The sequence below is a fragment of the Aedes albopictus genome, chromosome 2 (assembly GCF_035046485.1).
Source record: "Aedes albopictus strain Foshan chromosome 2, AalbF5, whole genome shotgun sequence".
Classification (NCBI taxonomy): domain Eukaryota; kingdom Metazoa; phylum Arthropoda; class Insecta; order Diptera; family Culicidae; genus Aedes; species Aedes albopictus.
The window spans coordinates 236,067,187-236,090,319 of NC_085137.1; the positions used below are offsets into that span (position 1 = coordinate 236,067,187).

General features: G+C 39.9%; 1 protein-coding gene across 17 annotated transcripts in view; it reads right to left on the reverse strand.

Annotated features, from left to right (window-relative positions):
- The window catches only part of LOC109412019 (aquaporin AQPAe.a), a 364,435-nt gene that overhangs the window by 174,417 nt on the left and 166,885 nt on the right, over positions 1–23,133 (reverse strand). For all 17 annotated transcript variants that reach the window (XM_029864833.2, XM_029864832.2, XM_029864834.2 and 14 more), the window contains one exon: positions 14,995–15,191. In XM_029864833.2, coding sequence (XP_029720693.1) covers positions 14,995–15,191 — 197 coding nt within the window. The remainder of the gene's footprint in view (positions 1–14,994; positions 15,192–23,133) is intronic.

Sequence of the window (23,133 nt, forward strand, 5' to 3'; positions counted from 1 at the left end):
TGATGTGCTTGATGGTGTAAATCCAAAGAGCAGAATTTTCATGCGCTCAGTGCGGACAAGCCTGAGTGGATGAGATCCAGGAAACTGGAATATGTAGGCTCACCACAAAAAACCGGCACCGAAAGTCGGAGCAGCATGTACTGATCAGTAGTGTAGGCGATTACACTTTCACTTCGAAGCGCTCCGTTAAACACTTGGATCGACGATAAGCATTGGTGGCTAAAGCAGTTACCCCTGTTTGGAAATGTTGGTGACGATCTGTGCGTTTTGCACCCCTTCCCATTGAAGGAGGTGGTGTGCTTTCAAATGTTGTCCATGTTCACTATTTAGGTTTCTCTACTTGGAACACCTAGTTGAGGCGATAATGAAAGGGCGACAAGAAAAAAGCGTTGAGTATAAAATAATTACTGGTCTAGATTAAAATGCTCACGCTGCGTCCGGCGTATGGCTATAACTGTCTGTGGTATTGATCCATCAGCCAGCATTAGCAGCGCTGCTTAATATAAATACAGTGTTAAACGATCCGAACGCAGCGCAGACCATTGAAGGATTGATTGTCAATCGATGATAAGTTGTGACACCGAGCTGGGTTTCATTTCCATTGCTTAAATCAGCTCGATCGTCGAGCATAATCGTTATGGAAAGAATTATGAAGAAACGTAAGAAGAAGGAAAAACGTCGTTAGCTTCAATTTGCTAGATTACTGTTTATATTGAATTGGCTATCGCTATCGACTAATGTTAAAAAGCAGCTGGTAGTTGATGGCCACCAAAATGACTGTCTCGAGTTTTTGAGAGGACAATATTATGATAAAGCACGAAATGCTGCTAAACATATTGCAATGAACATAGAAACAAAATTCAGATTGATGAGTTTTACGGATCCCTAGATTTGTGCGAAGCAAGTTTAAAGAGTTTTTTCTTAGAAACTGGAATTCAAAGGTATTTGTCAGAGCTTTTGTCGAACTCTCTAGAGGAAAATTCCATGCGGCCAAGGTTGTCTATAACTGCTCCTCAAGTCATGGCTCATAAGGCGGTTTAAACCCCATTCGAACTTGTTGAGGTGGTCCACATCTACGGTGAACGCATTTTGTAATTGAGTTATAAATACATCGTGAATTAGATAAACGTGCGCTCCACTATGTGCAGGGTGCGTGAACAAAGGGTCCTAATTCTTTTAAAAATTTGTTCTACACGAACTCAACACAAACCCCCCAGTAACAACAAAGCTATTTGTCAGGGCTTCGATTTCGATATCTTCTATACTTCGTGATCTCGGTAACTACAAGCGGTTCGCTTTACGAGGATGGATTAAGGAGGTAAGGCCCATAATGACGTGCACGATTTTTACTGCGTGTCGCACAGGTTCAGTATCCCTATAACGACGACGACTCGACCGACGGAAGCCCAGCTGTAAATGCACGAAACAGATGTAACTCTGCGCGGTGGGTGAACTAAGCACAGAGATACAGTCTTTCGATGAGCATGGCTAATTGCCTGACTTGCACTGCTGAGCACCCCTTCTTGCTATACCGAAGTTTACGATTTTGAACCGTGGTGATCTTTCCCAGCCGTTAGTCATCACTTCTCGACCCGTGTGATGGGCCGGTGATTTATGGATAGAGGTGACAGCTTTATTAGGCTCATTGGCCCCCGGTTTTCAAATAAACCTACTCCTTGCTCGGTGGGCTTTCGTTCCAGCTCAATTCTAGTTTGGACAACCATGTGTGCTTGACTCTGCCCGTTCGTGGTAACTACGTCAGTAAACTTAATGATAGTAGCTTATGGACCTACGGTAAGAGATAAAATTGTGCCGCCCTCCAGAGAGGCCCGGTGAATGGCTCAATGGACAAATAGAGGGATTCTTAAAATCTCAATTGCCGTAGCACGAGGGCTAATATTTGCACCGATATACCGCAGGAGCCACCGGTGCCGTTGAAGAAGCGCCGATTGGACCGGTGAAGTAGATTACGTTTTAACGAGGGCTTGCAGCTAGTACTACAAGTGTTAAGCAAACTTCAATTTGTTTGTACGACTGATAAGCTTGGATTGTCGAGAGTGTGCGCTAGATTGCACAACGATGAGGTGTTATGTTGATAATACTGGCTCTTGAAGAACCGGATATACAGCTTATTCTAATTGCCTCCGTAGTACAATAATCTTATGAAGGAGCGCACATTAACCAAGTGAATTCAATTAGATGGAAGCTTCTGAGCATATGATGTCTAACTGTTTACATCCATGATGTTCAAAAGAGGGAACTTTCTTGTTATACTCGAAGAAATAATATGCAGCCATTCCATAGAAAATCGATATAGTGAATATCCGAATTGATGGTATGTGGTATGGTATTTTTCAGAAGCGATATGAAACGAAACGATATGCGAAATTTTTATACGATGCGGTATGAAACGAATCGGAATTCAAAAAAATAAATCGTGAGATCGTTACGATATATGAATTCATTCAGTATTTTTGAAACGAGACGAAATTTTCGTAAAGGTTTCTCCAAAAAGGTCCAAAATATTGTTTACCCATAGCCCCATGGACAGGGGGATCAAAGTTACACCGTTTTACGGTACATTTATTTTATTAGTAACTTAATAAGTCTTAGAAATAAACCGCAGCATTCTTTCCATCATCCCCTGAACTTCATCTATATACAATATACAAAAGTATCCCAAGCAGCACACATGTCACATACACGAGCACAGGCCTTTGGTTGCACAAGAGCTAAAGTTATGTACTTCTAACCCAATACTAGAATTGCTTGACAATGTGCAACCAAGAATCCGCGTTGTCGTGACTCTTTTGTGGCATATATTCTGCTTGGTACAGGCATTGGAATCGGAACAATATAATCTGAGTGGAAAGTTCACTGCAAAGGAACAACTTTCCACTAAGGAATATAAATGACCAGATTTTTAAGCTAATTGGCGTGAGTAGATGTGGTCCATGTATGAAGCAATCATTTATCAATTCTTATGGAAATTATCTTTCACACATGCTATACACATAGGGTATCGGGATGCTTCGTTGGCATAGTCCCCTCGTTCGGCCTATCTTAACGTTAACCAAAAACTCAAACAAACATGCCGAACTGGATATCGGAAAACCTTTGCGCCAAACAACTGTAACATTTCGTTTCAATTTTAGCACTTAATACTCCAAAGTATTGTATTGTATGAAAATGTTACTTTGTTTAGCTTTTGTAGACGCCATGAGTCTTCGTCTTAGTGGGTAGTCTATACACATGATCATAAATGGCATGATTCTGGAATATTTCGAATTGCCTTTTCAATAACTGAATATTTGATGCGACGGTCAAAGATGCTAGTTTGAATTTGTATGTTTGTTTTTAACGAATAATAACTATTTTACGAATTACATGTGGGCCGAATATTGAGGACATTTTTTTCACTATGTACCCAAATCTTGGCCCATCAGTAAAGTGACGTCAAAAACATTGCTTGCGTAAGGACCAGAAAGAACGAACAGAAAAATAGATTTTGTGTGCGGTGACTGTAAAAATATAACACAATAATCGGATTGCATTGTTTTCGTTACTAAAAAAGAAAGAACTTTAGTATAAGTGATTTATTTATAGTTTTTTGAAAATTTGGCTCCGAAAATGTAATTTGAAAGTATGATTGGTGAACAAACAGAGCTAATACCTCAGCAGAAATATTGAAAAAATGAGATAATAAGTGGTTCTAGTGCATGGAAAGCAATAGGCCAACGTTGTATCCACTAATAGGCCAATTTTTGTACCATAGACCAACGTTGCATACCATCACATTGAATCTTTTCAACTTAGTTAAGTAAATTCTTGAATATTTACGTTAGTTTACTTCCAATTGGTAAAACATGCATTGACTAGAGTGAGTAATAGGGTCAACATATTATTTCTAGTGCTATTAATTTATAAGTTATGGTCAAAATTGTCAAGGCAGTTTGCAAATTAGGCCAAGGAATGATCCATATACCCTATAAGATGGTATTTTCGCCTTTTGTATATTTTTTTCTCATTTAACCCCAATATGCCCTAAATTTTCGAATTCTTTAGGATGCGGAAATGCCACTACCAAGCTCTTTATCAATATGCACTTATATCATCATGTAATGTCGTTTCAATTTCAAGCTGTTTTAACATAAAAACTTGGCATTCGGGGAGTTGCGGCAAACTAAGCTCTAAAACTATAGGCTTTCGTCACATCCCGTCTATAGGGCTATGGGCAAACAATACTTTGGTCCTTTTTGGAGTTTGTATGCTATCCCTCGTTGTTTGGAAGTGTTTGGAATTGGTGATATTAGAAAGAGAATTACTCATATTTATTTGCGTAAAAAAATAAAAATGTTTGATACTTTGGTACCAACACAACGTCGCAAATAATCCTTGGAAATAATCCTTGTGTATTCATTATTAAAAATTGAAAAATTAAATGGAGTGGACCTGGCGTGATGGTTAAAGCACATGACTATTACGCCGAGGACCTGGGATCGAGTCCCATTCCCAAAAAACTCACAAAATGTGAGTTCTTTCTTCGGAAGGGAAGTAAAGCGTTGGTCCCGAGATGAACTAGCCTAGGGCTAAAAATTTCGTTAATACAGATAAAACAACCCCAATCAATCCACTTAGCGGTGATGGCGCCTTTCTCGTGGCTTCGAAACCCCATTTTCGACAAAACTCAAGTAACACACACTTAAAACAGAATGCCGAGATCGGCTGTACCAATCTCGCTTAAAGTTCATTTGCTGAATCTGAGTTAAATACTTGAAGTTTGAAGTTTGATACTAGCGGCACCCATAGGTGCTGCTATGAATAAAATTGATTTTTTGCCGATATATCAGTTAAATTTAGATTTTTTGCAGATATATCAGTTGAATTTAGATTGCCGAGCACTCAGCTGAGCGAATCTCGTAAAAAGAATTGAAATTAGTTGGGCTCACCTAATTGTGCATGTTGATGAATATCGCACTTTCATACGTTTAACAAAAATCCATTTCATGATACCAGAAATTATATCGTTTATCTGGCTGTTGATGTTTCAGCCTTAAACTCTTAATAAAAAACCGAACTTAAAAAATTTTTGATTTTTCAGTCGCCATTTAAGAATTATTAAGTCCGCCATCTTGGATATTCTGATTGGACTCCAGACTTCTTTCCCATACCAGATATACCCATATTGAAAGGTTCTAAGGGTTCTAAACCCTCAACTCCATTAAACAGCCACCATTTTGGATATTCCGGTCACCATTTTTTGAACTCCGGACATTTTGTGACTGTCCATTTATTAAGGGAATTTTCACGATTTTTTGACACCCCCACTCCCCTTGAAATTTCTTTGTATGAGAACCCAAATATTTTTGTATGGAGCGTTAGATTTCTCAAACCCCCTCCCCCCATAAACCCGTATGGAATTAATGGACAGCCCTATAACAAATATATTTATGTTTCGTGATTTTAGAGCCTCAACCTCCATTAAACAGTCGTTTCTTGAATTAAGAGACGCCATCTTGGAAATTCTGGTCGATATGTTTGAGCTCCGGACATCTTATCCATAATAAAAAAAAACATATCGAATAGTTTAAGAGCCTTGCCTACACCATTTAACAGCCGCCATCTTGAATTTTGAGCTACCATCTTGGATTTTAGACCGCCGTCTTGGATATTCTGGTCGCCATTTTTGGAGTCCAGACCAGGGTTGAAAAAATCTCATTCAATTGAATGAATTTCTGCTGAATTGAATGTTTTTGACATTCATTTTCAGCTCCGCTGTGAGATACTTGAAAGTGAACGCAGAAAAAATCAACTACTTTGTGGAGGTAATGACTGCACCATCATCAACACACGCTCTGCGCTGATGGATGCTTCATGTCAACACCGGCCGCATGAATGCGACTCGCCCATAAGCAAGCGTGGTGAATTTTTGTCGTTTGAGTGCCGGTCACATGAAAAATGTTGCTTTTGAACCTCGCCGTCTCCCCAGTGTGAGCGACGAGAGAATTTTTATTCTCTTTTCAATTGCCTCCGTGAAGGACAGAGGCTTCAACATCAGAAGCGGTGTGGTGAAAAGACAAAAACAAAAACTCGCGTTCGTTGGGAGCTTCGGAATTTTTGCAACCGTGGTCCAGACATTTTCCCCATACCAAATATACCCATATTGCATGGTTTTAGAACCTTAAACACCATTAATCAGCCGCCATTTTTTTTAATTTTGAGCGGCCATCTTAGATTTAAAACCGCCATATTGGATATATTGGTCGTCATTTTTGGTCTCCAGACATCTTTCCCATACCAAATATACCCATATTGCATGGTTTAGGAACTAAACATCGTTAAACAGCCGCCATCTTGAAGTTAGGGCAGCCATCTTGCATTTTAAACCGCCATCTTGGATATTCTGGTCATAATTTGTGGACTGAGGACATTTTTCCCATAAAAAATATACCCATATTGCATGGTTTTATGGTCTTAAACACCATTAAACAGCCACAAATTTTGACTATTTATGACTTATATAATGAACTTTGAAAAACTTTTGACACAACTTAAAATTCTTTATACGAAAGAAAATTATTACGATTAGTTTATTTTTCTAAGAAAATACCAAATTTTCTAAAACTTCAACATCGTTTAAAATTCAAGATGTTAATTATAGTTCATTAATATTCCCTCTAATTGTCTTTAATATACATATGTTTCGAAGGAAAGTAAAACATAGCCTTCAATTAATAGAAAAAGTATTGGGAAATAATAGACCAATTTACTAAAAAATCATAAAATAAATAAAATCGCTATAGACACATTCCACGCGTTACGTTTTGCGCGAGAATCAAACTTTTGCTTCCAAAAATCGTTCTGTTGTTAAATACATGCTAACCAGCATATCAAACGATCAGATTTGAATAGAAGGTCCATTTTAAGCTTTCTAATTGGGAATTGAACCTTTGTACATCGAAAGAAATCAATAAATACAGCGTAACGGGACACCATCGCAAAAAATGACGAATTTTGACCGAACACCAAGAAATTTGCTACTTTCAAGAAGCCGTTTTCAAAGTTTCACGTACTATTTGAAGAATTATATAATTATATTCATTTTGGTGCAAAAAGAATCATAATCGACAGCAGGAGCCCGGAAATATCGTTTAATGAAGTTCAAAAACCGCGGTGTAGAAGTGCGTGGAATGTGTCTATAACCTTTTCTCTTGGTAATAATTTAAAGTTGTGCCAAACATTTTCCATAAGTCATAAATAGTCAAAATTTCATTGCATTTGGTTCATTGAATCCGGAGATATAATAGCTCGAAGTTGGCTATCGGATAATTACACCTTTTTCTAGACTCTTTATAACTTCGTGCAGAACAGCCCGATCTTTTCCAAATTTTGTCCACTGATACACAACTAGTTTATCAACTGAGAATGTTTGATGCACTTTTCGAAAAATTACAGCTAGTCAGTGAAGAGAATTGCCAGACAAAAGAGGCACAAAACAAGCAACAAAAAGACGCGGCGATTACTGTTTATCCCAATTGGTAACAGATAATGATATGATCTCGAAATTTTTTGTTGTAGACAAAACGCAAGCTGAATTTGTTGCGTACTTTTCAACTCGTGAATAATCAATTATTATTAATCCAAAATTGAAACTTTTTGATGATTCATCTTCAGCAGCGTTGCAGTGTTTACCGACATGAATTTATTGCTCGAAAATCACAATGCAAGGCTTAAAAATCTCTAAACTCGTGGTGCACGATTTTTGTCCTATTCTGTTCAAGTTGGGACAAACGTATGTCGCATTGGGTAGAATGTCGCAACAAATTCAGGTTGCGACGTTGTCGTTATTGTTGCGTGATGGTTAAATTTTGATTCACTGCAGCTAGTTGAACATGAAAATTTTGCATGCCCCGATCGTTTTGTCTATCCCCTGTAGGTAGGGCCTGTTCTACCGGTCCCGATCACAGAAATGGGCATAACTCTGGAACGCCTTTACCGATCCAGACCATTGTCAATTGCAAACAATGGTGTAAAATTCCGGTTTGGTTCGAGCATAATCCGAAAAATCGGCCAATAGGAAGTGCCTTAAAAGTAAGTGAACTTATTTTGCGCACAAACATACATACACACATACAGACATCATCTCAATTCGTCGAACTGACTTGATTGGTATATGTGACTTGACCCTCCGAGCCTTCTATCAAAAATTCGTTTTTTGAGTGAACATATAGCCTTCCAGTACACTTTGGTGTACGAGAAAGACAAAAAGTAAAATTTACCATGAAAATGCACCACTGGTCTAACTGACCCTGTAATACCCTAAAATTTCAACATTTTAATAGCGTCTTGCGTGTAACGTTAATCAGCGGATTTAGGAAGTTGGGATCCCCGCGTAATCTTTACTAAAATCATAATTGATGATGTAATGTAATGGAAATACTCAATTTTTAGGAGGAACTGATGTAAAATGGGCTCTTTGCTTAGTCCAAGAAGTGGCGAATTTTATCCCATTTCACCCTATATTATTCGTATTGATGAGTATAACGTCTAAAGCTTTAAATTCTGTAATAATTACAGCATTGAATGACGAAGACTGGCGCTCGAGCCTAGCTATTTAGCACTGTAGTTGGAGGAAATGCCAATGCAGAACCCGTAGCTTCCGGGAAGGTAAGCCCAGCTCCCTGGGTTAGTGGGTTGGTGTCAGGCCCTGCGAGCCAGCCGTAAAAAAGACTAGCACCGGAAAATCAACAAGAGAAGAATGCGAACCGATACCAATGGCGACGACCACAGCGACGAAAAGGGACTTGCGATTGGAAGCTCGGTACGTGGAACTGCAGATCTCTCAACTTCATCGGGAGCACCCGCATACTCGCCGATATACTGAAGGACCGCGGGTTCGGAATCGTAGCGCTGCAGGAGGTGTGTTGGACAGGATCTATGGTGCGAACGTTTAGAGGTAATCATACCATCTACCAGAGTTGCGGCAACACACGTGAGCTGGGAACAGCTTTTATAGTGATGGGCGACATGCAGAGGCGCGTGATCGGTTGGTGGCCGATCGACGAAAGAATGTGCAGGTTGAGGATCAAGGGCCGATTCTTCAACATAAGCATAATAAACGTGCACAGCCCTCACTCCGGAAGCACTGATGATGACAAAGACGCATTTTACGCGCAGCTCGAACGCGAGTACGACCGCTGCCCAAACCACGACGTCAAGATCATCATAGGGGATCTAAACGCTCAGGTAGGCCAGGAGGAGGAATTCAGACCGACGATTGGAAAGTTCAGCGCCCACCAGCTGACGAACGAAAATGGCCTACGCCTCATCGATTTCGCCGCCTCCAAGAACATGGCCATTCGTAGCACCTTCTTCCAGCACAGCCTCCCGTATCGTTACACCTGGAGATCACCACAACAAACGGAATCGCAAATCGACCACGTTCTGATTGATGGACGGCACTTCTCCGACATTATCGACGTCAGGACCTATCGTGGCGCTAATATCGACTCCGATCACTACCTGGTGATGGTTAAACTGCGCCCAAAACTCTCCGTTATTAACAACGAACATTACCGGCGGCCGCCCCGGTACGATCTAGAGCGACTGAAGCAACCGAATGTCGCCACCGCATACGCGCAGAATCTCGAGGCAGCGTTGCCGGACGAGGGTGTGCTCGATGTGGCCCCTCTAGAGGACTGCTGGAGTACAGTCAAAGCAGCCATCAACAACGCAGCCGAGAGCACTATCGGGTATGTAGAACGGAGTCGACGAAACGATTGGTTCGACGAGGAGTGCAGAGCGGTTCTGGAGGAGAAGGATGCAGCGCGGGCGGTAATGCTGCAGCATGGAACCCGACAGAATGTGGAGCGATACAGACAGAAGCGGAAGCAGCAGACCCGTCTCTTCCGGGAGAAAAAGCGCTGCCTGGAAGAAGCGGAGTGCGAGGAAATGGAACTGCTGTGCCGTTCACAGGAAACACGGAAGTTCTATCAAAAGCTCAACGCATCCCGCAAAGGCTACGTGCCGCAAGCCGAAATCTGCAGGGATAAGGATGGGAGCCTCCTGACGGACAAACGTGAGGTGATCGAAAGGTGGAAGCAGCACTTCGACGAGCACCTGAATGGCGAAGAGAATGTAGGCACGGAGGACCAAGGCAGCGGAGGAAATGACTATGTTGGTGCAGCAGAGGACGGGAACGAACCAACTCCCACGCTGAGGGAAGTTAAGGATGCCATCCACCAGCTCAAAAACAACAAAGCGGCTGGTAAGGACGGTATCGCAGCAGAACTCATCAAGATGGGCCCGGAAAAGTTGGCCACCTGTCTGCACCAGTTAGTAGTCAAGATCTGGGAAACCGAACAGCTACCGGAGGAGTGGAAGGAAGGGATAATCTGTCCCATCCACAAGAAAGGCGACAAGTTAATGTGTGAGAACTTTCGAGCGATCACCATTTTGAATGCCGCCTATAAAGTGCTATCCCAGATCATCTTCCGTCGTCTTTCACCTAAAGTAAATGAGTTCGTGGGAAGTTACCAAGCCGGTTTCATCGACGGCCGGTCGACAACGGACCAGATCTTCACCGTACGGCAAATCCTCCAGAAATGCCGTGAATACCAGGTCCCAACGCATCACCTGTTCATCGACTTCAAAGCGGCATACGACAGTATCGACCGCACAGAGCTATGGAAAATTATGGACGAGAACAGCTTTCCCGGGAAGCTGACTAGACTGATAAGAGCAACGATGGACGGTGTGCAGAACAGCGTAAGGATTTCGGGTGAACTATCCAGTTCATTTGAATCTCGACGGGGACTACGACAAGGTGATGGACTTTCCTGCCTACTATTCAACATTGCCCTGGAAGGTGTTATGCGACGAGCCGGGCTCAACAGCCGGGGTACGATCTTCACGAAATCCAGCCAATTTGTCTGTTTTGCGGATGACATGGATATTATTGCTAGAACATTTGGAACGGTGGCAGAACAGTACACCCGCCTGAAACGTGAAGCAGCAAAGGTCGGACTGGTGGTGAATGCGGCTAAGACAAAGTACATGCTGGTAGGTGGGACTGAGCGAGACAGGACAAGCCTTGGCAGCAATGTTACGATAGACGGGGATACTTTCGAGGTGGTAGAAGAATTCGTCTACCTCGGTTCCTTGCTAACGGCTGACAATAACGTGAGCCGTGAAATACGAAGGCGCATCATCAGTGGAAGTCGTGCCTACTATGGGCTCCAGAAGAAACTGCGGTCAAAAAAGATTCACCCCCGCATCAAATGTACCATGTACAAGACGTTAATAAGACCGGTGGTTCTCTACGGGCACGAGACGTGAACGATGCTCGAGGAGGACATGCAAGCACTCGGAGTTTTCGAGCGACGGGTGCTAAGGACGATCTTCGGCGGCGTACAGGAGAACGGTGTGTGGCGGAGAAGGATGAACCACGAGCTCGCTGCACTTTACGGCGAACCCAGCATCCAGAAAGTGGCCAAAGCCGGAAGGATACGATGGGCAGGGCATGTTGCAAGAATGCCGGACAACAACCCTGCAAAGTTGGTGTTTGCTAACCATCCGGTTGGTACAAGAAGGCGTGGAGCGCAGAGAGCACGATGGGCGGACCAGGTGGAGCGTGATCTGGCGAGTGTTGGGCGTGACCGACGTTGGAGAGCTGCAGCTGCAAATCGAGTATTATGGCGGCAAATTGTTGATTCAGTATTATCATGAATTTGATGTTAACTAAATAAATGAAATGAAATGAATGACGAAGGGGTCATGCTGTGACAAGTCTGAGTAATAGCCCATTTTACCCTATTTCACCCTATATTAGTTGTCTATAAATTAATTCGCTGCAGTTTTTATTACAAAGTAATCAAAAATTAGATGTTTTCATTTTTACAGAATTGAATGACAGTGATGCGGTGCTGAGTTCAAGAAGTGGTCCAAGTTGACCTATTTTACCCTATATTTGTAAATTTAATAAAAATATCCCCCTAAATTCAATGCTGATGATTTTTTTTGTATGATAATGTTTAAATTTGGCGTTATCAACTTTATAGAATTGGTTGGTGGTGATGCTATGCGATGCTTCCAGGAGAATCTTGAGAGGGATTCCATGAAAATACCAGGGGAATTCGGACAGGAATTACGGAGAAATCCTGGAAAAAAATAAACCCAGGAGAAATCCTGGCAAAATTGCAGGAGAATACGGACAGGTATTGTAGGGGAACCCTGACATGGAATCCTTAACAGGTATTGCGATGTAATCTTGAAAGGGATTCTGGAAAAATCCTGACAAGGATTCCGGAAAAATCCTGACAGGGATTACTTGGAAATACTGACAAGGAATCCAGAGATTCTGGGGGACCATGACAGGGATTCGAAGCAATCCTGACAGGGATTCCGGGGGAATCCTGATAGGGGTTCCGGAGGAATCCTGACAGGGATTCAGAGGAAATCCTGACAGAGGTATCCTGCGAAGGTTTCTGGGGACGTTCTGACTGGGATTTCAGGGTTATCCTGAGAGGGATTCCGAGTGAATCCTAGCTGGTATTCTAGCCAGGGGCCTACATCGTCGAAACCAAAACATGACGCTGAAAGCGAGCGCCCATCAGCATCGGACGGACGCCGACGACGGGAACATTCAAAACAACATGCATGCACTTCGCTTCATCCGCCCTTCTTGTCACTTTCTTCGACGCAACGACGGTTGGCGGCTCATTTTCACACCGACTGGGATTCAATTGAGATTTTCAAATTGTCTAAAATGTATTTTTGCTTAATATTTTTATGGGTAATAAACTATTTCAGTAAAATATGCATAACATACATTAACATTACACAGATTTGATGGTTGTTACACTCATTAATTGTGATATAACAGAGAAATTCATTCGATGTCGAACGAGCGTGCGTGAGCTTGTGAGTGCGAAACAAAGTGGCATCGGCGACGACGCAGTACCGTCGGTTCATCGGTGACGATGACAGTCGGGCTGAGCGACGACGACGGCGCCTTGTTTCCATTGACGATTGAAAACATTGTTTACAAACTTCGCCTGAAAATTTCAATTGAAATTGAAAATGTAGGGCCCTGATTCTAGCTGACACCTCAGGTCAGTTGGGTTGGGTTGGGATATTTGTGCCTAGGTCAGATGGGATATTTGTACCTAGTTGATACCTGGCAGGAAGTTCAGACGATTACTTGTAGGGATCCATGGAGTATCTTGGTAGGAATTCCAGGGGAATCCTGACCTGGATTCCAGTGGAAATCCTGACCAGGATTTCAGTGGAAATTCTGACCAGGATTCAAATTTTGAAGCTTTTTCCACGTTTTTTGCCTGATAAACCTTCCTTGGGTGAAAACTAACTGAACAAAACTTAGACGACCCAAATCGGACCACCCGTTCGCAAGTTATGTGCGGTCCCACGTATGCCACTGCATTTTTATATATATTGAAGAGAAGATAAAGATACCCATTAAAAATGGCTTACTAAGGGTAAAATATGTCGAAATGGACCACTTCCCGAGGTCTGCACATGATGAAATCATCACCATGAACGATTCATCGGTCAATTTCCATGGAAAATGCATCAGTTTGAGTTTCAAAACCAACGGCTTCAGTGGCTTTAGCACCACGTTGAGGTCTTTGATACGTCGTGCCATCGATGGTTGAAGCGTCATGCTCTCAATTTTGCGGACAATCAGTAGCTATGTTGACGTTGCTGCTTTCGAAGCAGGCTCATCTATCTATTAATTTCGCTTGCTTCTACAACCAACACAAACTTCCGTTTGACGAAAGAATTCGTTGGAATCCTTCTTTGGCAGAGTTTTTGTTTTCCGCGTTCATTGGAAGTTTCTGTTGTCCTTATAAGTCTCAATCATGCCTAGTAAGAGTAGTCCAATCTACCACAGTACTAATTAAGCTTAAGCTATTTACGCTCTGGTTTTCACGCAATGCTGTACGATGTGAAAAATCTCATCCATTTGACAAATTGGCTTGTATGCTATCAACAAAATTTATATTCTATCCTAATAAATCAACCTCCAAACGAGCTTCCCACTGCATGAATGACAAAGCATAAACATATAGCCGTGATCTAACCTGTTGACCTTAGAAAGCTCAACTTTTTTGTCAGTCCTGCCCTATTGACCGATTCTGGTTTTTCGGTTCACCTTAACCTCCAAACTCTCTAGGCAGCGAAACTTTGTTTTATTTGCTGTACGGAAACTATTGAATGCATTGAGCAAGGAAAACATGACTAGCTACAACGGGTTCATTCATGAAAAGAATTGTCACGAGTCTCCGATCTCGCCGAGCGGAAACCCGTCTCGTGCCAGCAACAAACGCTGGGTTAGTAAAAACTTCACACAATTTATGTTGGTTAAATAAATCAATCACCTGAGCTGGAGATTTTTGGACAGAGATGTCGTGATGGCCATCGTCACCTACCTACCTACACTGCCGTTCTACGCCCGATTGTCCCATGTTATATGGGAATCCCATATAACATGGGACAATTATGCGTAGAACGGCAGTACAGCACACAATTGGTGTTGTAAAGTAATGGGATGGAAATCGCCTGTCAGCTCCTAAAAAAGTATTATTGAGCTATATGCGAGCAAACAGAGCATCGACTAGTGATCGTAAAAAGCAAACACCTTCCCCAAGATCAACGATCGCCGCAGGCTCCTGGCTGGCCGCTGCATCGCGCAGTTGATCAGCTTCGAACCCACACTAAACCGATCGTAAATTCGTTCGGACGCTACGCGTGCTCTTCCACGATCGCACTCAATCAACCCAACCTCGTCACCCCGTTGCGTCGTTGCCTGGTTGGTTGATTTTGCTTCACTATTGTCAACAGTACGACTCATCATCATGAATGGACGATAGTTTAAAACTTGAACCGGCAAAGCCGCTTGTTTGAACGGTCACTGTGTTAGGTTAGGATGAAGCCATCTAGAGAGGCAGGTATTTGAATGTTATCAGCACTCACCTGTGCCAACGTTGCGACCACCAGGCCGAAGGTGAACGCGATCTGCGTCATGGTTGGTGCGTAACCGTCGCCCCAGCCCATGGTGCTACCGATGCCGATCGACACCAGGAAGAAGGTGCCGAGGAACTCTGCCACCAGCATGCGCCATATGTTGCGGTTCTCGGTGATGTCCGCTACACCGACGAGCTGTTTCACACCTAGCGATGAGAGATAGAGGAAGATAAAGTATTAATCAGAGTGATGTCACAGAATATGTGATCATAAATGTATATAACTATGTAAAACTCATGTATTAAAAAATAATCAACAAAAAAAAAATGGGGCTTTGAAAGCAATACATTATTCTGTTAAACAATAATGACTAAATTGTGTATTTTAGAACAGAAAATGATCAGTGTCTTTAGCCAGAGATTGCACGGACTGATCATCACAAATGTACACTAAATAAATATCATAGCCGAAGCTGAAAGTGCGGGTATCAAGCAAGACCATAATGAGTGTGCCATTTTTGTGCATTCATACGTTACAAAAATGTCCTATTATATTCAAAAATTTTCTTCCTAAATAAAAGAAACCCGCCTATGTAATAACTTGAGGGGGTCAGAAGCAGAGGGGTGTAAGTGACCAAAACCTGATTTTGAGATAATGGACGTAAACTTTGACATCTTATAAAAAAATCAACAACAATCGAAAAAGTTCGCAATCGCTTCGAATATGCTACTATCAAGTGACTCCACCATTGGAGATGCACAGAAACATTATATACGTTGTTTTTCTTCGAATATGAAAATTGTTTTTTTTTTATTATTGGCACTTACACCCCTTTACCACTAAACTACTGACTTACACCCCTTTGCCGCCTAACAAATCCTCAATAAGGTTGCACCTCTATATGTAGACTCAAACATTACTATGTAAAAAGTGTCCCAAAACTGAAAATATAATGTTGTTGTAAGTTAACGATACTAACAAGCAAGATGACTTCAAAGCAATATTATTTGTTCCTTACTGAAAATACAGGTAAAAAAATGGTTAAATCAAAAAAGCTTATGAAGTCTACTTTGATATTGCAGGTCTAACTCGATGTAACCCTGGTATGACAAAAAGGCCTCCTAGTTCGACCAAGTTTATTTTTTGTTTGTTTGTAATGTATACTAAAAAATACATTTCAAACTAGTTTAATAAAAAAAATGTAAAACTAAGGAAAATATGTGCTACTAACACATGTTTTATTTTTTATGGAAAAGGCTGCCTGAGTATCAAGCTGGCCGCCACAATGGCCGTCTTTCATTCTTCTCGATTTTCTTGAGCAGTAATCAGGGAATCTATCGAACAAGTTGATTAGAAATTGTTTCTTGCTGCTTGATTACTTAGTGAACACTGTGTAGCATTTTCAGACTAAAGTAAATACTGGTATCTATAAACTTGTGCTTGAGAAAATACTTTTTTTGGAAAGTGACCGCTGGTGATCTTCACAAGTCAAGAAATGTGTCAATTTTCAAAACTGTTTTTACTTATTCGTTTATAGACTGTTTCAGAAATTATAAATACACTTTGTTTATTAAATTAAATGAACTGTTCCAATGATTTTTACCAACTTCTTTCAGAGTATAGCATATTGTACTCCATATTTTTATATTTCCTTTCAATTGTCTTGATATTTTAAAGAACAGTCGAGTTCTCTAACAAATAACTTAATTTTTCAAATTTGCATTTGCACAAAGGTGTTTTTTAATGATTTCAGCATTATTTATCACTAAATACCAAAAATTATCTAAATTTTTATCACATTCGCTTTCTCAACAAGTTGTCTAAGGAATACCTTGATAAAAGTTTGTGAAAAATCGATAAAGGCATTTCCACAACATTTTTTCGGAGATCAAGTTTCTCATTTTTTAAGGTTTTCTACGGAACATAAGAACTACCACACAGTTTCTTAGCTTTCCTGAACGCATTTAATCTAAACAAACTCATTTTTTCAGCTCATTCGATCCTTGAGATGGCAAAGCTTGTCATACCATAAAAACGAATGCAGTAAGCAGTAATTAAGACATTCGTTTGCATAACGTTTGTTGCTACTGGCGTTGTTGAGAAATTTAAAACAAAAATTTTTGTTTTGAGAAGGCCCGTAATGGTGGTTCTTGATCAAATATTCCAGTAAAAATTACTCAAAGCAATCGAGAAATATCTTTTATTATCGATACAGTAATTTTTATTGTGTTTGGAAATTAAATATTTTATCCGTGAGATGTTTTTCTATTCTACTATGCAACATTTTTTGACTACTTTGTGCAACTTCAAATTTTGATCATCTTGTTTACAGAGCCCTATTTTTTAACTTTTACCAGAAACATCAACAAAATTGGTATTATTTGCTTCTTTGGCATGTTTACTATTAGAGCTATAAGAAACTTTTTTGGATAATGTGCTCAAATTGAAATGGCAGGTTATCGTTAGTGTATTTATAATTTCTGAAACAGTCTATATTTGGAAGGCTCGTTATTTCATTTGGAAATAATCATATCAGATGTAACGAATGACACAAAAGTGTACCAGACAGTGTTACCCTTTTCAACCCGATAGTTTTTAAATTATACAAAATTGTGTTGATTTGTGTATCGAGTCCTGAAGATGAGCCAATAGCAAAAATGTGGGCGATAATAAGTAATTAATCAACGTAATTTGTTAGACTGCCAACCAACTTTTTCGAAGAAATCTTCTTTGAAAACTTCAACGCATTTGGCGATTTTACGCGCACCTATTCATCATACCAAAAGTTAAACTGAACGTTCAAGACTTGAACCAGATCTGACGTAATCGCGCACTTTCATTGAGGTATACTGCGTACATGAATCCATAGTGCACATCCTGCGTAATATTTTTGTATGCATGCATTCGTATGTTTTCAGAATAACAGGAGCCATTTCTTCTGTTTGTATTACTTTGATATTTGATTACTAATGAAAAAATATATATGAAGAAAAAAGGGCCCATATAGCCGAGGCGGTAAACGCACGGGTATTCAGCATGACCATGCTGAGGGTGACGGGTTCGATTCCCGGTCGGTCCAGGATCTTTTCGTAAAGGAAATTTCCTTGACTTCCTTGGGCATAGAGTATCTTCGTGCCTGCCACACGATATAATACGCATGCAAAATGGTCATTGGCAGAGGAAGCTCTCAGTTAATAACTGTGGAAGTGCTGAGAAGCAGGCTTTGTCCCAGTGAGGACGTTACGCCAAGAAGAAGAAGAAGGCTCATCCGAACAGAATTCAGAAAATCTTCGAAAATTCAGGGATTCCTTCAGAAATTTCTCCAAAGATCCCTATCTTCAGTTTCCACCCAGCCATTCCTTCAAAATAAAATCAACTCCTGCAGAAATTCCTTAATAGCTTGTGGAGCGAATTCTTCAGGAGTTTCATCAAAGATTACTCCAGTTATATTTCAGTACACAGTTAGAAAAAATCACCGACTTCGGTAATGTTTTACCGAAATCTCAACCGTTAAGTTTGTTTTACAGGAAAAATCGGTAAAGGTAGCAAGATTTACCGAAGTTCGTTAGAGTTTGACAGATAAACGATAACATTTTACCGAAATTTGTTGTTTTTTTACAGAATTTCGTTAAAAATCCATTACCGAACGCTCAGCGGTTGAGATTTCGGTAAAAATTACCGAACGCGATTAACTGTGTAATTCCAAGATTTTTACAGGACTTTTTTCAGAGGATCCTTCGAGTATTCATTCCGAAATTTCTCTATCGATTCCTTCAGAAACTCAGATATTTCTGCAGGAATGCTCTCTGAAATTTTTGATGGAGCTCCTCGAGCGGTTCCTTTCTGGAATCCCACCGGAGATTCTATCAGACCTTACTTCAGGAATTCCTCTGAAAAGTTTATTTATTTCTTGGTATTTATCCAGGAATACCTCTACAAATTCTTCATGGAATAATTGCAGAGCATTATCCATTTTTCCTGTCATTCCTTAAAAGATGCTTTAAAAAAATCCAGTTTCTTTAGAAATATATTATAGTAATTCCTAGAAATATTCTACCTGATTTGCTTCAAACTTCTGCTCGATTTCCTCCGAACATTTCGCTAGTGATTATTTAAGAAAATGTTTCAGATATTTTGTCAATTTTTTTTTAAATAACTTCTTTATAAGTATCTGTTGTGCTTTGCAAGCTGACATCGAGTGCGTGTCACGTTGGTGTTATGTGAATGGAATGCAGATGAACGTGTCCAAATATAACTCGATTACGTTCACACGTCGCCAGTCTGCTACTACGTTTGTTTATTCCCTCAACAACACGCCACTAAAAAAAATAGCTCGATCAAGGACCTCGGTGTGGTGCTTGACATCAAGCTTCGATTCCATGATCATGTCGCGGTGACATCTGTAAAATCATTAGCGATACTCGGTTTCCTGCGCCGCAATACAGCTCAATTCGATAATGTATATGCTTTGAAGTCCTTGTACTGTGCATTAGTACGAAGCGTACTGGAATACGGAGTTCAAGTCTGGGCCCCGTACTTACGATGTCAATGTCAACCGTATCGAAAATGTCCAGAAACGTTTTATAAGGTATGCTCTACGGAATCTCCCATGGAACGACCCGGTTCAACTGCCTCTCTACGAGCTGGGCATTTTTGGAGGGACATCGAATCAGTATGGTGGTGTACAGACGGTATGTTGACGACTGTTTCTGTATCGCACGTAAGGAGCACGTGGACAAAATTCTCGAGGTGTCAACGGTTTCCATGCCAGATTACAGTTCACGGTGGAATATGAGGAGGATGGACGTCTTAAGTTTTTGGACATGATGCAGTTCCAAAACAACGGACGTGTGGAGAAAACTTGGCTGCCAAAACAAGAAAACGGGCGTTATTTGGATTACAACTCCGAGAGTCCTTCCACGCACAAACGCAACACAGCGATCGCTCTGGCGGGATAGAGCGATCAAACTCACGGATGCGGAAAACCGCCCACGAGCAATAGACATGGTTAAAAGGATATTGAAATGCAATAATTATCCGGAATGGTTCATTTTAAATGTCCTAGAGCAAAGAGTACATAAGCATTACAATAGACTGGAAGATGGGAGAGAGGTGGAGGAGACAAAGTATGTTTCCACACCTTACATCCCACACTTAAGTGAGAAACTTAATAAAATTCTCAAGAATAATGGGTTAACTTTGGCAGTTAAGGCAAAAAACAAAATAAAGGACGAGATTTTCACCAAATTAAAAGACCCCATTCCACCAGGGTCGCAGAAAAATGTGGTGTACTCCGTACCGTGTGGAACCAATGACGGTAAGGTGTATATCGGACAAACAGGGAGAAAACTGGACACACGGATAAACGAGCACAAAAATGACGTCAGAAGAAACGACAACAGAACAGGATTAACGCAACACACACTATGTGACGAACACATTTTCAACTTTGACGAAACTAAAATAGTAGAACGAATTGCTGACCAGGAAAGCAGGATTGCAGTGGAGACATTCCACATCAAGCTGGCAGGCGAAAACAACACAGTCAACCTCCAACGTGAATGTGGAAGGTTCAACGAAAACTACAATGCTTTAGTGGTTAAGCTGAGACAGATGACGAACGAGGAGCGACGACGCACACTGGCGTAAATGGGCCAAATTCCTGGCCATTATTCGATTTTTTTTTTCAGGGCTTTCCAGAGTCTAATATTTTTTAAAGATAAATGAAGTAATGCTTCATCATGTGGCAATCAATAAAATACTTTGGGATGCATACTTTTTTTTAAGAATAAATGCCGAAATTTGGCGATTTTCTCTACTGTTTTTTTTTTTTCATTTGCATCATAACTCATCGGAAGAACTACAATTATCGAAATATTGACAATTTGAAAAAATAACTGAGTATGTAACACAGTTCTCCTGATAAGGGTGTATCATTTAAACAAAAAAACTTCACCTGGTTTCATTTATTTTGCTCTCTTACAGAAGAGTTTCCGAAATCATGTTTTTTGTCAATTTTGAACCATTTTCAGCATTCAAAAAGTTTTCAGGTTCTGCAGCATTCCGCGATCTGGATAAAATTACAATAAAATATAAGGAATATCCTTTGTGAATCGCAAGAGAACGGGTACCAGAAAGTACCAGACGAAAAAAAAATCATTTTGAAATTTACACCTTTTTTTAGTTTTTAGTTACAATTTAGGTTTAATTTCGAAAAAGCAACTTCGTTTCGACTACTTTTTCAATGAACGGCCACTTATTCTCGGTAGATAGATCATAGCAGAATACAAATCTGGTCTTCTATCTCTTAACAAAATGTGTCAAATGGAATTAATTTAGTAAATTTGGGCAGAAATCTCCATGCACCGATAAACGCCTAAATGTATGCAATGCAGCAGTAATCTCAAGTAGCTAGAACTGTTGTGTTCAAATATTGTTTATAAAAAAATCAAAAACAACTCAAATAAAGAGCACGCTATTTGAAGCATGTAATCATATGTTGATGCACCGTTAAGAAAATATTTTCAGAAAAATATTGATTTTTTATAGCTAAACTCATTGAGTTTTTCACTCAGTACTCCACGAACTAACTTTTGTGTATACAGTTTTGTTAAAATGCCAAGTTTTTATAGAAAAATTCAAACTGATATATTCCACACGGCTTCTATCATCATGTTCAAACTCCTAAAATTTCAATCCATGATTAATTTTTGAGTTTTGATGTGTTTTCCAGGGCAATATAAAAGTTACCCCAAAATGAAAATGCGATTCCCAAAATATCTAGAAAAAGGTACAACATTTAAACTGAGTTCAAGGGATCGTTCAAAAATAACGGCCCATATTCCCAAAAATTGTGAAGATAGAACAATTCTGGAGCTCGATTTGAATAGGTCGTATGTGCTTTTGTCGATATAAAATTCGATCAGTTTATTTTAGTTATTGTAGCAATATGGAAGACTTTTAATGATGCAACGGAAAGCCTGTTCTGTAAGGATTCTGCTGCATGGATCAATTTTGTTCAATTTCAATAGTTTTCGCTGTAATAAGCGAATCCAACTGATCGAATTTTTAATCGACAAAAGTACATACGACCTATTCAAATCGAGCTCCAGAATTGTTCAACAAGTTTTCCAATTTTGACACTCCTTACAACTTTGCTGAAGACATAAACACGTTATCTACACTTATAAAAGAATTGAATTTCTCTCACACTTCTAGGAGAATTTCTATGAAACGAGGTGGCCCTTGTTTCCAAACAATATTTTTCATGTAAACATAATTATTTTTCAGTTCTCTGTTGTCAAATAAAAATGTTCGACGCTTCAAGCGATTTGAAAATAAACGTTGTCCTTGGAGAGGTTATAAGAAATCATTTCTAGCCTTTAAGTGGATTAATATGGTTATTTATAATCCAAAATGCTTCCTCAATATCTAAATTCACAAATTTATCGCTAGTACATACATAATACACCATAAAAACGTGTTAAAACTTTTTGGCCATGGATTGGACCCTGTTACTCCAGTGTGCGACGACGAGAAAACGAAAACAAACGACGAATATCACAACCACGACGTACCCCACCAGATAGTATATGTTAATTGTTAAAATTGTGTATCCTTTTCAAATAAATTTTAGTGTCTGAAGATGGCTGAAAGAAAGGAGTAGGCCGAAACGTCACACAGATAAAAGGCGTGTTTTCTTTGGCTCACCGAAAAATATCAATAAAAATGATAAATATCAGTTAACCCTCTCATACCCAAATTTTTGATTTTGATCTAAATATCATTTTTCGTCATCTAAAATCGATTTAAACATGTTTTGGAAGATGATTCTTTTCAATTCTCGATTTCGTGAATTTCAGTTTTTGATTTTTCTAATTTTTATTTTTGAACATCCCCACACTTTTATATTTTTCCTGGAAGCCAATTTGGGGAACGGATTTTTTGAGATGAAAATATTTTGAGAATTTATGATTATTGTTGAACAATTATTATTTTAATTTTGTTTCGCAGAAAATTTTATTTTCCGTGTAATTTTAAGGAAAATAATTTTCGAGTGTATTCGATTCCCTTAAACTATTAAACAAGGATAGAATGATTTGGGAAAAATTTAAAATATGTTAATTGTAGCGATTCAATACAAAATAA